A 17,346-nucleotide genomic window follows, 5' to 3' on the forward strand; every position below is an offset into this window, starting at 1 on the left:
TTGAAGGCAACAAAAATATTAATGTGAAAATCACCTTCCGAGTACTAGCTCCTTCACCTTCTTCTCCTAGGTTTAAAGATCTATTCACTGAAATGGAAGAAAGACAGGAAGAGTTGGGTATTGCTAGCTTTGGTATCTCCATCACTACAATGGAAGAGGTTTTCATTAGGTAAGTAATGATGCATGGGAGCAAGAGAGTAGAAAAAAAATTTATTTTCCTTAAAATCAGATTTCATTTTGAAAGCAAGACCCATCATGTGTGGAGCTAGAATAATTGAAGTAGTAATGGATTGTTAGCTATGATTATCTTCTATGAATCACAAACATATCAGTTTATGTACATTGCTTGCCTCATGTGCTAAGGCTGCTGTGACTCATGGAACTAGAGTGAGAATATCAGTTCAGAGAGTTAGGAAGCAGGATACTCAATGAAAAAAAATGAGACTATGAAACTGCACAAAAAACTAAATCCAGGTATGGAATACCTAGAGCAGAGGAATATATCATAAGATTATTTGAAACTTTGGGATTACAATTGAATGTCTGTGTATTTTGTGGGTAGAATTGTTAGTACTGGCCTAGAGCAAAGAGAGAAGCCAGAAGAAGCAAGAACTCCAATCTCATAGCTTCCCGAATGAAAACCACAATCACTGAAAACTAATGAAAATGACCACATGGATTTTTTCTCAGAGGGGACTGAAATGTAAAAGCAGGAATTTACGAAGTACCTGGAGTAACAGGCAAGTTTGGCCTTGGAGTACAAAATGAAGAAGGACAAAGGCTAACAGAATTTTGCCAAAAGAACAAACTGGCCACAGCAAACACTCTCTTCCAACAACACAAGAGATGACTCCACACATGGATATCACTAGATAGTTAATATTGAAATTAGATGGATTAGCTAGGTTGCAGCAGAAGATGGAGAAATTATATACAGTTGGCAAAAATAAGACCAGGAGCTGACTATGGCTCAGATCATTATTGCAAAATTCAAGCTTAAATTGAAGAAAGTAAGGAAGAACAAAGACTATTCAGGTAGATTCAAGGGATTAGATCTGGTAGGCAGTGTACCTGAAGAACAATGGACGGAGGTTTGTGACATTGTACAGGAGGAGGTGACCAAAACCATCCCAAAGGAAAAAAAAAAATGCAAGAAGACAAAGTGGTTTTCTAAGGAGGGCTTATAAATAGCTGAGAAAAGAATAGAAATGAAAGACAAGGAGAAAGGGAAAGACACCTAACTGAATGCAGTATTCCAAAGAATTGCAAGGAGAGATAAGAAAGTCTTTCTTAAATGAACATTGCAAAGATAGAGAGGAAAACAATAGAATGGGAAAGACTAGAGATCTCTTCAGAAAATTAGAGATACCAAGCGGAAAATTTCATGCAAAAATGGTCACAATGAAAGACAGAGACTAACAGAAGCAGAACAGATTAAGAAGAGGTGGCAAGAATACACAGTAAATATACAAAAAAGGTCTTAATGACTTGAATAACCATTTTGGTGTGGTCACTCACCTAGAGTCAGACATCCCAGAGTGTGAAGTAAAGTTGACCTTGGGAAACATTACCTCGGACAAAGCTAGTGGAATTGATGGAAGATCCTAAAATATGGTGCTGTTAATAGTGCTACACTCAATATGCCAGCAAATCTGGAAAACTCAGCAGTTGCCACAGGACTGAAAAGGTCCGTTTTCATTCCAATCCCAAAGGAAGGCAATGCCACAGAATGCTCAAACTATCACACAATTGCACTCATCTCACACGCTAGCAAAGTAATGCTCAAAATTCTCCAAGCCAGACTTTAACAGTATGTGAATCATGAACTTCCAGATGTTCAAGCTGGATTTACAAAAGGCAGAGGAACCAGAGATCAAATTGCCAACATCCATTGGATCATAGGAAAAACAAGAGAGCTCCAGAGAAACAGCTACTTCTGCTTTATTGACTATGCCAAAACCTTTGACTGTGTGGATCACAACAAACTATGGAAAATTCTTAAAGAGATGGGAATACCAGACCACCTTACTTGTCTCCTGAGAAACCTGTATGCAAGTCAAGAAGCAACAGTTAGAACAAGACATGGAAAAACAGGCTGGTTTCAAATTGGGAAAGGAGTACATCAACGCTGTATATTGTCATTCTACTTATATAACTTATATGCAGAGTACATGATGCAAAATGCTGGGCTGGATGAAGCACAAGCTGGAATCAAGATTTCCAGGAGAAATATCAATAACATCAGCTATGCAGATGACACCACCCTTATGGCAGAAAGTGAAGAAGAACTAAAGAGCCTCTTTAGTTTAATTTTTCTGAAATAAGCTTAGAAGCATTATGAAAATAAAACTGCTGTATATTATCAATATCAGTTTTTACAGATTTAACAACTTCTAGCCAGTGATTTTTTTAAAAATTTTGACTCAATTTTTGAAAATTTTATAATGAACTATGTATTTAGAAACCACTATTCTGGTTAAAATAATTTTCTTTTTCTATGTGTGTAGGGTCAGTCAATCGAATAATCCGATTTTGCAGACCCTAAAAAGTGAAGATGAAAGTGAAGACATAAATCAGAATATGAATGTCCCTAGAAATTTTGAGAGATCATCTTTTCCCTCCAACTTGAATGAGCACTCTAATGTTACATTTAATACTGGGGTGAGCAACTTCGCTAAGAATATAATTTTGTATATATTTGTATGAGATAAAAGTTATAATATTTCATTTTAATATTGAATTAAAAGTAGAGTTTGAGTTCTTAGCCAAAGAAGTTCAGGTAAGGAGTAGTATGTAAAACAATTCAGTTAGTTTTTTAATTCAAAAGTAAAATATGATAGTAGGAATTAGATTTTTACTCTTCCCATTATTATTCCTCAGAGTCACTTATCACAGTTTTGAACTGTTAGTCCACTCAGAGTTGATAAAGTTTCTTATAAAACTTATCACTATTCATGTACATAAAACTATTTAAATTTATGAATTGAAGTGAATTGATATTTCCTAGTGAACTATTTACTCCCAATTCAGTATCTTTCTTCATTACCATGGGAAATTTCATTGGACTGACAAGCATTTCTGTCCTTGTTCTCTTAACTAAATACTCCCTATAGTGTTCCCCCAAAACACTAGGGATTCTGATGTGGAAGATATATTTCTCAGAGTTGCCCATAAGCATACTTTCACTGAGAGGGCTGATGAGTCAGTTGTGAAGCAGAGTTGATATTGTACAACTAATGAGTGGAATTTTGAACCAGAGAGAACTGGAATTCCTGCTCTATTCACTAGCTATTTGACTTTAAACAAATTATTTAACATATTTATGCTTTAATTTAATTTTCTGTGAGACATTTTAATGAGTTAACACCAAGTAAAATATGACCTTTGGAATGTTTGCCATGAATTGGATACTTTAAAATATAATTTTCCTCTTCTCCCTGCTTGCACATTTCTGCTATATCACTCTTCCTTATTTCCCCCTTCTTATAAAGATGCAGACAATGAAAGATTTGCAGAATAGTGTAGAAAAATTAATTGTATTGCTATATTCTGTCATCCAAAAATATATCTAATAATCCATCTTTTAAAAGTCAGAAAACAATGTGAAAAAGAATCCTTCTAAACTTTACCTTATTTCCAGTCAGTGACAACATCTAAATGCTAGTTGTTTCATTCAGAAAATACTGATTGATGGGACTTCTCTGGTGGTCAGTGGCTAAGAATTTGGAAATATTACAATTTAATATTGGCTAAGAAAGATAGATGTGATGTTGCTCTGGTCAGAGACGCTATGAATGTGTTAGTGATCCTTTTGAGGTTTTCAGTGTAATTAGATGGAAGCATTAATCCTTGCAATCAACACATTATACAAATAAGAAGTCTTATTTGTCACCTAGTCTGTGAACTATGGTTATGTTCTTTCTGTTCAAGGGTATATTTATAAACTTGTATACATCCTCGATCATAAGATTTAAAATATTAATGAATTTCATTAAATATTGTGACCATTGTGATGCTGTAATGCCATCTTCTGTCTTGTCAGTGGACTCTTTACAGTCAGCAGTTCTTTGCCATGTTCATGAAAAGAGCAATGTTCTCTTGGCGCAACTGGAACTTGATCTTGCTGCAGATACTAGCACTCCTGGGTATTTTTTATTTTTTGATGAGCGATGTGGAGTTTTCAAGAGGTGAAGAACTTGAGAGAGAAATGGATTTGGAACAATATGGTGAAACAATTGTGCCCTTCTCAATTTCTGGAAATTCTGAGTTTACTATGAATTTTGTAAAAAATCTTGAGATCTTGCTAAAGGCTAAGAAACAGAAACTTCATGAAGTAAAAGGTAAGCCTCCTTCAAAAAAAAAAATGACTGCTAGTAGGTAAAGACCTGTTGTGTTTTTCCAAAAAAAGGTCTTAACTGGAATATTTAGTTACTTGTTATTTTTATTTTTATTTTTGTAATCTCATAAAGACAACTAAACCAGATGCAAGAACAATCAGTTGAAATTACTGGCTACAAAAGTTAATTATTAATGGAGGTGCTGGAGTATGGGTCATCTACCAGCCATTTCCTACACCTTCCAAGTGAAAGTGAGTGAGAATCGCTCAGTCGTGTCCAACCCTTTGTGACCCTATGGACTATACAGTCCATGGAATTCTCTAGGCCAGAATACTGGAGTGGATAGCCTTTCCCTTCTCCAGGGGATCTTCCCAACCCAGGGATCAAACCCAGGTCTCCTGCATTGCAGGCAGATTCTTTACTAACTGAGCTATCAAGGAAGCCCTCACCTTCTAAGGAATGGACTCAAGTACCAGAATATTTTCTTTTGTGAAATGTAGCACAGAATTTCACATAAAACCAGTCTTACAGTGTGGTATTGATGGTCCTAAATCCTGAAAGACTCCTTATAATGTATGTATCTAGATTGACCGTATCTAAAAATGGGTAAACAAGTATGGGTGAAAGCTTTATGGGCAGGCTACTCAGAACTTATTTACTTGTAAAGTAGTAATAGTAACCGATTATATGTACTGAACAAGTACTTTTGGCAAGAACTTTTCTAAGTATTTGCATTGTCTATTTCTATAACAATAATATTTCCTAAAGTTGGGGACACTAAGGTTTGGAGATGTTAAGTGAGCCACCCCAATTCATGCATCTAGTATGTATTAGAGCAGGGATTAGATTTTAAGAGATTATAATATTAACTCACACTACACTAGATCATCCCAGTAAGAGGCAAGTCTGTCCTTTTACAAGACTGACCATTTCCTGCCAGGTAATTCATTTGTATTTCCTTCAGCTGCTATCTGGTTAACAGTGTTACTTCATGTTAACATATTACCTATGCAGTTTAGCAGGTTTATCTTTTAGGTTCTATTGTGAGAGGTGAAAGTGCATTCAGAGATGTTGGTTAATTCTACCATTATCTTGATTGTATGTTGATAAACATTATAGGTTGGGTGGCATAAAGCCTGTCAGTAAATCATACATTTTTTTCTCCTCCATTACTGGATGACTAAATGAACACTTATTAATTAAAAATGACACAGTTGTTTAGAAGAGAAGAGGGAAGAGAGAGAGAGAAAATGAATTTGCCCAATTCAAAATGTTATTCTTTTTCACTACATTATATTGTTGATACAAAAATTAAAAGACTATATTTCAGATATATATTAATAATAAGGATCAAATTAAATCTTCCTTCTTGTTAGTCCTTTTATCATCTTTCTCTGCTGTGGTTAGTCACTCAGTCATGTCCAACTCTTTGTGACCCCATGGACTGTAGCCCACCATGCTCCTCTGTCCATGGGAATTCTCCAGGCAAGAATACTAAAGTGGGTTGCCATGCCCTTCTCCAGGGGCTCTTCCCAACCCAGGGATTGAACCCAAGTCTCCCAACTGCAGGCAGATTCTTTACTGCCTGAGCCACTGGAGAAGCTCTAGCGTCTTGCTGTTGTCTTAATTAAAAATTATTCAAGTAGCTCTTGAGAAAATTAGTAGGCTAAGAAGCCTCAAATTCTTGTTCTACATACACAAAAATAAACTCAAAATGGATTAAAGATAAGACAAGAAACTATAAAACTCCTAGAGAAGAACATAGGCAAAACACTATCCAACATAAATCACAGCAGGATCCTCTATGACCCACCTCCCAGAATATTGGAAATAAAAGCAAAAATAAACAAATGGGACCTAATTAAAATTGAAAGCTTCTGCACAACAAAGGAAACTATAAGCAAGGTGAAAAGACAGCCTTCAGAAGCAGCTGACAAAGAACTAATCTCAAAAATATACAAGCAACTCCTGCAGCTAAATTCCAGAAAAATAAACAGCTCAATCAAAAAAGTGGGCCAAAGAACTAAACAGACATTTCTCCAAAGAAGACATACAGATGGTTAACAAACACATGAGAAGATGCTCAACATCATTCATTATCAGAGAAATGCAAATCAAAACCACAATGAAGTACCATTTCACGCCAGTCAGAATGGCTGCTATCCAAAAGTCTACAAGCAATAAATGCTGAAGAGGGTGTGGAGTAAAGGGAACAAACACTCTTACACTGTTGGTGGAAATGCAAACTAGTACAGCCACTATGGAGAACAGTGTGTAGGTTCCTTAAAAAACTGGAAATAGAACTGCCTTATGACCCAGCAATCCCACTGCTGGGCATACACACCAAGGAAACCAGAACTGAAAGAGACACGTGTACCCCAATGTTCATCGCAGCACTGTTTATAATAGCCAGGACATGGAAGCAACCTAGATGTCCATCAGCAGATGAATGGATAAGAAAACTGTGGTACATATACACAATGGAGTATTACTCAGCCATTAAAAAGAATACATTTGAATCAGTTCTAATGAGGTGGATGAAACTGGAGCCAATTATACAGAGTGAAGTAAGCCAGAAAGAAAAACACCAATACAGTATACTAATGCATATATATGGAATCTAGAAAGATGGTAACAATAACCCTGTATGTGAGGCAGCAAAAGGGACATAGATGTATAGAACAGTCTTTTGGACTCTGTGGGAGAGGGAGAGGGTGGGATGATTTGGGAGAAGGGCATTGAAACATGTATAATATCATATATGAAATGAATTGCCAGTCCAGGTTTGATGAAGGATACAGGATGCTCGGGGCTGGTGCACTGGGATGACTCAGAGGGATGGTACGGGGAGGGAGGTGGGAGGGGCGTTCAGGATGGGGAACACGTGTACACCCATGGCAGATTCATGTTGATGTATGGCAAAACCAGTACAATATTGTAAAGTAATTAGCTTCCAATTAAAATAAATAAATTTATATATTAAAAAATTCTTGTCCTATAGAAATAGCTAGTAAACACACACACACGCACACACACAAAGAGAGAGAGAGTTTAGCTAAAATAGCTTCTTATAGAAACTGGTGAAGTGTCTGCAACAATCAAGTGAATGCCCAGTCAAAAAAGCTACATGCAAACTGTAAGGGTATCTGTGGTGTTTTTGCTTATCTTTACACCATCACCCTCTATGAGACAGTACACTGAGTTGGTAGAAAGCTATGCATTTACTGGTTGCTCCTTTGGGATGAAAAGAGTAGAATTTTTTCAACATTCAGGCCAAGTTGAGAACTGTGCAAAGAACTAAATTTGATTTACTTGACTCAGGGCTCAAATGAGAACAGTGCCATAGTTTGGATATTATATTAAAGTTGCTGAAAGCAGTGATAGATGCCAGGGTATGAAAACTACAAGGGGGACTGCAGACATGCAGGCACCAGGGACAAGATATTATGGGTATCACAATACAGTAGAACATCTAGGGTCCCAAAAGGGAACAAAGGTAAAATTCATAGGGATATTAATACATTTAAAAGCAGCCATATATAGTGAAGAGATGAAGGAAAAACATATACATAAGCCCGGAGGATATATATGCCCAGAAATGTTCTGAGAAAAATTAAACCTTTATGCAAGACAGATTAGTAAGTTCTGTCTCTGCTGAGATACAATCTGCAAAGACTAGGATAGCAACTTTTTTCAAATCCCAGATGTCAAAAAAAAAATCACATGCTATACAAATAAACAGAAACATGCTCCAGTCAACCAACTCTAGAAAACACAAGCTTTGGATTTATGGGACAAAGACTTTAACTCTCTTAAATGTGTTCACTAAGTTAAAGGAAACATGAGCAAAATACTGAAGTAAGTCAAGAAAGCCATATATGGTAAGAATATCAGCAAAGACAAATTTTTAAAAGAACCAAACAAAAATTCTGAAGCTAAAAAATACAAAACTGAATTGAAAACTCCACCATAGGAATTCATCAGCAAACTTGAGCAGGAAGACGAACAGTCAGCAAATGTGAAGACATAATACTTGAAGCTATTGAATTTGAGGAGCAGAAAAAGGGGGGGGGGGTGGGAAAGGAGAAAACTGAACAAAATCTAATGAAATTATCATACAATATAAAACAGACCAAGCTACACATTCTGAAAATTCTAGAAGGCAAAAAAAGAAAGGGACAGAGAACTTACTTGAAAAAGCAAAGCTGAAAATTTTCCAAATTTGAGGAAAGACTTGGATATGCTAATACAAGAAGCTCAATAGACTCCTTGTAGGACAACCAGAGAGAGATCCACAGTGAGATACATTATAATCAAACTGTTGAAAGACAAAGAATCTTGAAAGCAACAAGAGAAAAACAATCATGTACAAGAGATCCTTAATGAGATTATCAGAAATTTTCTCAGTTAAAACCTTGTGGGTCAGAAGGCAGTGGGATGATATATTTAATGAAAGCTAAAAAAATGGTGAACCAAGAAGTCTATATTTAGCAAAACTGCACTTCAAAAATTGAGATATTCCGAGATAAAAACTGAGGGAGTTCATTATGAAATCTACCCTAAAAGAAAATTTAAAGATTCTTCTTCAAAGCGATATGAAAGGACACTGGACAGTAACTCAAAGCCATATGAAAATAAAAATTCTAGAGTAAAGCTAAATACATGGATAAAAGTAAAAACCAATATTATTACAATTTTGGTTTATAATCCTACTTTTTTACAGGATTTGAAAGACAAAAGATTAAAAAGTAACTGTAAATCACTAAAATCTGGTGTTAAAGGTAAAGTTCAATGCTGCAAAGAATAATATTGCATAGGAACCTGGAATGCTAGGTCCATGAATCAAGGTAAGCTGAATGTTGTCAAGCAGGAGATGGCAAAAGTGAACATCAACATCTTAGGAATCAGTGAACTAAAATGGACGTGAATGGGTAAATTTAATTCAGTTAACTGTTATATCTACTACTGTGAGCAAGAAGCCCTAAGAAATGGAGGAGCCCTCATAGCCAACAGAAGAGTCCAAATTGCAGTACTTTGGTGCAATCTCAAAGACATCAGAATGATCTTGGTTTCGTTTCCAAGACAAACCATTCAATATCACAATAATCCAAATATATGCCCGAACAACTAATGTCAAAGAAGCTAAGGTCGAATGATTTTATGAAGAACTAAAAGACCTTCTAGAATTAACACCAAAAGGATTCCTTTTCATCATAGGGGATTGGGATGCAAAATGAAGAAGTTAAGAGATAACTGGGGTAACAGGTAAGTTTGGCCTTGGAATACAAAATGAGGTAGAGCAAAGTCTGACAGAATTTTGTGAAGAGAAATGCACTGGTCGTAGCAAGCACTTTCTTTCAACAAAACAAGAGACAACTCTATATACGGACATCACCAGATGGTCAATACTGAAGTTAGACTGATTATATTCTTTGCAGCTGAAGATGGAGAAGCTCTATGCAGTCAGCAAAAACAAGACCTGGAGGTGACTGTGGCTCAGATCATCAGCTACTTATTGAAAAATTTAGACTTAAATTGAAGAAAGTAGGGAAAACCACTAGTCCATTCAGGTATGACCTAAATCAGATCCCTGTGGTTATACAGTGAAGATAATGAATACATTCAACAAATTAGAAATGGTAGACAGAGTACCTTAAGAACTATTGTTGAAGGTTTGTAACACTATACAGGAGCTGGTGACACCATCAAGGAAAAAAAAGTCAGCAAGGCACAATGGTTGTCTGAGGAAGCCTTACAAACAGCTTAGAAAAGAAGAGAAGTGAAGCAAAGGAGAAAAGGAAAGATATGCCCAACTGAATACAGAGTTCCAGAGGATAGCAAAAAGAGATAAGAAAGCCTTCTTAAGTGAACAATGCAAAGAAATAGAGGAAAGCAATAGAATGGGAAGGACTAGAGATCTCTTTAAGTAAATTGGAGATATCAATGGAGCATTTCATGCAAAGATGAACACAATAAAAGACAGAAATAGCAAGGACCTAAGAGAAGCAGAAGACATTAAGAAAAAGTGAGAATACACAGAAAAACTATTTAAAAAGGTGGGTGGGGGGAGTTCTTAATAACCTGGATAACCACGATGGCTCACTAACCTAGAGCCAGACATCCTGGAGTGTGAAGTCAAGTGGACCTTAGGAAGCATCACTATGAACAAAGCTAGTGGAGGTGATGGAATTCTAGCTGAGCCATTTAAAATCCTAAAAGATGATGGTGTCAAAGTATTGCACTCAATATGTCAGAAAATTTGGAAAACTCAGCAATGGCCAAAGGACTGGAAAAGTTCAGTTTTCATTCCAATCCCGAAGAAAGGCAATGTCAAAGAATATTCAAACTTCCATACAATTGTGCTCATTCCACACGCTATAAACTAATGCTCAAAATCCTTCAAGCTGGGTTTTAACAGTACATGAACCAAGAAATTCCAGATGTACAAGCTGGATTTAGAAAAGGCAAGGGAACCAAAGATCAAATTGCCAACATCCATTTCATGATAGGAAAAGCAAGGTAATTCCAAAAAGCATCTACTTCTGCTTCATTGACTACACTAAGCCTTTGTGTGGATCATAATAAAATATGAAAAATTCTTAAAAAGATAGGAATACCATACCACTTTACCTGTCTCTTGAGAAACCTGTATGCAGGAAAGAAGCAACAATTAGAACCAAACATGAAACAATACACTGATTCAAATTTAGAAAAGGTATACATCAAGGCTGTATATTGTTACCCTACTTATTTAACTTATATACAGAGTGCATTGTGCAAAATGCTAAACTTTATTCCACAAGCTGGAATCAAGATTACTGGGAGAAATATCAACAACCTCAGACATGCATATGATACCACTCTAATTGCAGAAAATTAAGAATAACTAATAAGGGTGAAAGAGGAGAGTGAAAAAACTGGCTTAAAATTAAGCATTTGACTAAGATGGTGGCATCCTGTCCCATCAACATTATGGCAAATAGAGGGAGAAAAAGTGGAAGCAGTGGCAGATTTTAATTTATTGGGCAAGGACACACATATGTTGTAAGTGAGAGGATAAGAACACATACTCCATGCAAATAGTAAGCAAAAGAGAGCAGAATGAACTATACCAATATCAGGCAAAGTAGACTCTAAACCAAAAAGTGTTATAAGACTAAGACACAAAGAGGATGTAATCTAAAAGGGTATCTATAGCAATTATAAACATAGCACCAAATATCCTAAATATGTGAGGCAAACATTGACACAATGGAGCAATAAACACTATACAATAATAATCAGAAACTTCAGTATCATATTTTTAAACAGTAAATAGAACAGTAAGACAGAAGATCCACAAGGACAGAGAGACCATGAACAATGTCATAAATCAACTAGACTTAACAGACAAAAAAGGACACCTCCCTCAACAAACAGCAGAATACACGTTTTTCTTGCATGCACAAGAAAGATTCCTTAGGATAGATCATATGCTAGGCCACAGAATAAATCTTAATAAACTTAAAAAATGGAAATCCTACAAAGTGTACTTTCTGATCATAACTGAATGAAACTAGATAAGAATAACAAGAAAACTGGAAAATAACAAATGTGGAAATGCAAAAAACAATGTTCAACTATCATTAGGTCAAATAAGAAATAACAAGAGAAATTAGAAAATATTAATACTTTGAGACAAATGAAAATGAAAATATATCATATTAAGGAATGTAGCAAAAGCAGTGTGTGATGTGTATGTTAATTAAAATAAATAAATTTAAATTTAAAAAATAAAATAAAAGAAGAAAACTGACAACCTAGAAGGGTGGGATGGAGCTGGGGATAGGAGGGAGGCTCCTGAGGGAGGGGACATATGTATACATTTTGCTGATTTGCATTGTTGTACAGCAGAAACCAACAGAACATTGTCAAGCAATTATAGTTGAATTAAAAATAAATTTAAAAAAAGAACACTATCAAAGCAACCACCTAACTTTACAACTTAAGAAACTAGAAAAAGAAGAATAACTAAACACAAGGCTAACAGGAAGAAGAAATAATAAAAACTAGGGCAGATATGAACAAAATAAAGAATAGAAACACAATAGAGAAAGTGAACAAAATTGAGTTGTTTCTTTGAAAAGATCAATATATTTGAGGAAAATTTACAAAGAGTGACAAGGAGAAAAGAGAAGACTCAAATTACTAAACCAGAAATGAAAGAGGGAATACTATTGCTGATTTTACATAGGAGAACCTAGATGAAATTGACAAAGTCCAAGAAATGCACAAAACTGAATTGTGAAGAAATATAAAATCAAATAAATCCTATAAAAAGTAAGGTAATTGAATCAATAATTTTTTAAAAAGACTCCCAACAAAGAGCAGTCAGGGCCAGATGACTTCACAGGTGAATTTTTCCAAATATTTAGAAAAGAATTAATACCAAGTTTTCTCAATCTCTTCTAAAATATTGTAAAAGACAGAACACTTTCAAATGCATTCAGTACCCTGACACTAAAGCCAGACAAAGACATTATAAGAAAACTGCAGACCAATATCCCTAGTAAATGTCAATGCAAAACTCAGTAACAAAATACTATCAAACAAGGCAAAAGGACCTTAAAAGGATTATTCACAATGACCAAGTGGGATTCATTCCTAGAATGGAAGGATGGTTGAACACATGAAAACCAGTCCATGTTGCATTAACAGAATGAAAGAAAAAAAAACTGCATGATCATTTCAACTGATGAGAAAATACAATTCACAGAGTGATAATTATTTTATGATAGAAAATGCTCAACAAATCAGAAGGAAACTACCTTAACATAATAAATACATTTGTATCAAAAGCCCACAGCTAAAATCATGGTCAATATTGAAGCACTGAGAGATTTTCCTCTAAGATCAAAACAAAATGAAGATACTTGCTTTTACATTTCTGTTCAACATAATTCTAGGAGTGCTAGCTAGAGAATTTAAGCAGCAAAGAGACAGACATCCAAATTGGAAAGCGATAAGTTCAAATTACCTCTGTTCTCAACATGATCTTATATACAAAATGTCCTAAGTTCCCACAAAAAAAAATGAGTTCACCAATACAGAAAAGTTGCAAAGTACAAAATCAACACACAAGAATTAGTTGCATTTCTATACATAACAGTGAACAATCCAAAAACAAAATTAAGAAAAACATTTCATTTATAACAGCATCAAAAGACTAAAATACTATAAGCAAGGCAAAAAGACAACCCTCATATTGGGAGAAAATAATAGCAAATGAAACAACTGACTAAGGATTAATTTCCAAAATATACAAGCAGCTCATACAACTCAATGCCAGAAAAACAACCCAGTCAAAAAGTGGGAAAAAGACCTAAACAGACATTTCTCCAAAGAGGACACAGATGGCTAACAAACACATGAAAAGATGCTCAACATCGCTCATTATTAGAGAAATGTAAATCAAAACTACAATGAGATATCACCTCACACTGGTCAGAATGGCTATCAACAAAAAGTCTGCAAACAATAAATGCTGGAGAGGGTGTGGAGAAAAGGGAACCTTTTTGCACCGTTGGTAGGAATGTTAATTGATACAAATGCTATGGAAGATGATATGGAGATTCCTTAAAAAACTAGGAATAAAACCACCATATGACACAGCAATCCCACTCCTAGGCATATCCCCTGAGGAAACCAAAAGTGAAAAAGACCCATGTATCCCTTTGTTCATTGCAGCACTATTTACATTAGCTAGGACATGGAAGCAACCTAGATGTCCATTGACGGATGAATGGATAAAGAAGTTGTGGTACATATACACAATGGAATATTACTCAGCCATAAAAAGGAACACATTTGAATCATTTCTAATGAGGTGAATGAATCTAGAGCCTATTATACAGAGTGAAGTATGTCAGAAAGAGAAACATAAATATCATATACTAACACATATATGCGAAATCTAGAAAGATGATACTGAATAATTTATTTGCAGGCCAGCAATGGAGAAGGCAATGGCAACCCACTCCAGTACTCTTGCCTGGAAAATCCCATGGACAGAGGAGCCTGGTAGGTGCAGTCCACGGGGTCGCACAGAGTTGGACACGACTGAAGTGACCTAGCAGCAATGGAGAAACAGACATAGAGAACAGACTTACAGACATGGGGAGAGGGTGCGATGTACAGAGAGTAACATGGAAACTTACATTATCATATGTAAAATAGAGAGCCAACGGGAATTTGCTTATGTCTCAGGAGACTCACAGGGGCTCTGTATCAACCTAGAGGGGTAGAATGGGGAAGAAGATGGGAGGGAGGGAATATATGTATACCTATGGTTATTCATGTTGTGTTTTGACAGAACAAAATTCTGTAAAGCAATTATCCTTCAATTTAAAAAATAAATAAATAAAATACATTTTCTTACCAAAAAAGGAATAAAATACTTAAGAATAAACTTAACCCAGGAGATGAAAGACATGTTTAATGACAAACCTTGCTGAAAGAAATTAAAGAAGATACAAATAAATGAAAAGATACTCTATATTCATAGATAAGCAGATTTAATATTGCTAAGGTGTCAATATTCCCCTCAAAACATTCAGTTTCAGTGCTGGCCCTATCAAAATCCAAGTTATTTGGAGGAAGGAGAATAGAAAAATCCTAAAATTCTTATTGAATCTCAAGAGACCTGAACAGAAAGTCTATTTTTTCCCATAGTTATTGAGATACAACTGACAAATGACGTTTTGTGTGTTCTAAGTATACAATGTGATGATTTTATATACATACATATTGCAAAATTACTGATGCAAAAGATTTGTTAATAAATCCATAACCTCAGCAAGTTACAATTTTTCATTGTGCGGTTATAACTTTAAAGGTCGGCTCTGTAGTAGTATACGACACAATATTGTTAACTATAGTCACTATGCTGTGCATTGGATTCCAGAACTTATAACAGGAAATTTGTACCCTGTGACATACATCTCCCCATTTCTCCCACCTCCCAGCCCAGGACCAGGAAATTACCATTTCTCTCTATAAATAGGTAGACATAAATCTTTATTCATTTATCTGTTGATACACAATCAGGTTGTTTCCATGCCTTGAATATTGTTAGTAATGCTGTGGTGAACATGGGGAGGGGTGCAGATATTTCTTTAAGACAGTGATTTTATTTCCTTTGGATATATACTCAGAAGTGTATATATCTACCATCGTAATATATCTTCCATAGTAATAATCATATGGTAGTTATCTTTTTAACTTTTTGAGGAACTTCCATAGTATTTTACATAGTGGCTATCCCACTTTATTTTGCTACCAATGGTATACAAGTGTTCTCTTTTTTTCACATTCTTGTCAGGACTTATCTCTTTTCTTTTATATGATAGCCATTCTGACAGATGTTAGGTGATAGTTTACTGTAATTTCGATTTATATTTCCCTGATGACTAGTGATGTTGAGCACATTTGCATATACCTGTTGACCGTGTATGCCTTCTTTAGAAAACTATCTATTTTGGTACTCTGCACATTTTTAAACTGAGTTAGTATTATTTTTCTATTGAGTTGTATGAATTCCTTTTGTATTTGGTATTTTAGCTTTTCATCAGATACATAGTTTGTGAATAATTTCTCCCATTCCTTAGATTGCTTTTCATTTTGTTGATTGTTTCCTTTGCTGTGTAGGAGTGTTTTAGTTTGATGTATTCTCACTTGTTTACTTTTGGTTTTGTTAATTGTGATTATGGTGTCATATCCAAAGTACCAATATAAAGAAGAATGTTGGGGAGGTTTTTCCTGTTTTCTTCTAGCAATTTTATAACTTCAACTTATTTTTAAATCCTTAATCAGTTTTGAGTTAATTTTGTGAATGTTGTAAAATAGGGGTCCAGATTCATTCTGCATGTGGGTATCTAGTTTTCCCAACACCGTTTATTAAGGGTCTTTTTCCCATTGAAATTCTTGGCTCCCTTGTTAATTATTACTTGAACACATATTCAAAGGTTTACATTTTTATAAAACACACACGTTTTCAACTTTTCATTGTTGAGTATGATGATGTCTTGGATTTGTGTTATTAACATATGCCCTTTATTGTTTTGGTATATTCCTTCTACAAAACTGCTGGACATTTCATCATGAAAGGATGCTGTATTTCATTAAATGTTTTTTCTTTCATCTGTTTAGTCCTTGGCAAACACTCTGTGTGTGGGTGTGTGTGTGTTGGGGGTACTCAGTGGTTGTAATGGCTATTGGAGTCCTAAGCAGTGCATCCGGTGAAACAGCTAGGAATCAGATCAGGCAGCCATGGAGTCTAGAGCATACACTTGGCTGTAGGTGCCACCTGCAACTGCCTATATAGTGAAGGACAGTTGTGGACATGTGCAGAATGATGGTGGCCAAGGAAGGTAGCAGGGGATGTGAACAGCTCTGGGCTCATTGGAACCTGTGGAATCCCTAGCTGTCAGCATGTTCTCCTATGGTGGCACACTCTCAACTTGGTTATGCAGTTTAGAGTGGAAGCTGGTGACAGGGGTTGAATTAGGGGCAGGCAAGTGCATTGCTGGAGAGACTAGCTACAAGTGGGTTTGGTGGTACTGGCCTGTGACAGATAGCAGGGCCTGATCAAGTCAACAAGAAGCAAAAAAAAAGTGGCCTTGACTGTCCAATTTGTTGTTCAGTGAGTCAGTCGTGTCTGACTCTGCGACCTCATGGACTACAGCACAACAGGTTTCTCTGTCCTTCAATCTCTCCTGGAGTCTGCTCAAATGCATGTTCATTGAATCGGTGATGCCATCCAACCATCTCATCCACTGTCATCCCCTTTACCTCCTGCCTTCAATCTTTCCCAGCATCAGAGTCTTCTCTAATGAGTCTGCTCTTTGCATCAGATGGCCAAAGTATTGGAGCTTCAGCTTCAGCATCAGTCCATACAAAAAAGTTCAGGATTGATCTCCTTTAGGATCAGCTGGTTGGATCTCCCTGCACTCCAAGGAACTCTCAACAGTCT

General features: G+C 35.8%; 1 protein-coding gene across 1 annotated transcript in view; it reads left to right on the top strand.

The window, feature by feature from the left end:
• Positions 1–17,346, top strand: part of LOC138428860 (phospholipid-transporting ATPase ABCA3-like) — a 248,510-nt gene that overhangs the window by 144,761 nt on the left and 86,403 nt on the right. Inside the window, exons 14-16 of the mRNA XM_069569793.1 lie at positions 71–169; positions 2,508–2,661; positions 4,043–4,340. Of these exons, the coding sequence (XP_069425894.1) occupies positions 71–169; positions 2,508–2,661; positions 4,043–4,340 (551 nt within the window). The remainder of the gene's footprint in view (positions 1–70; positions 170–2,507; positions 2,662–4,042; positions 4,341–17,346) is intronic.

The sequence above is a fragment of the Ovis canadensis genome, chromosome 24 (assembly GCF_042477335.2).
Source record: "Ovis canadensis isolate MfBH-ARS-UI-01 breed Bighorn chromosome 24, ARS-UI_OviCan_v2, whole genome shotgun sequence".
Classification (NCBI taxonomy): Eukaryota; Metazoa; Chordata; class Mammalia; order Artiodactyla; family Bovidae; genus Ovis; species Ovis canadensis.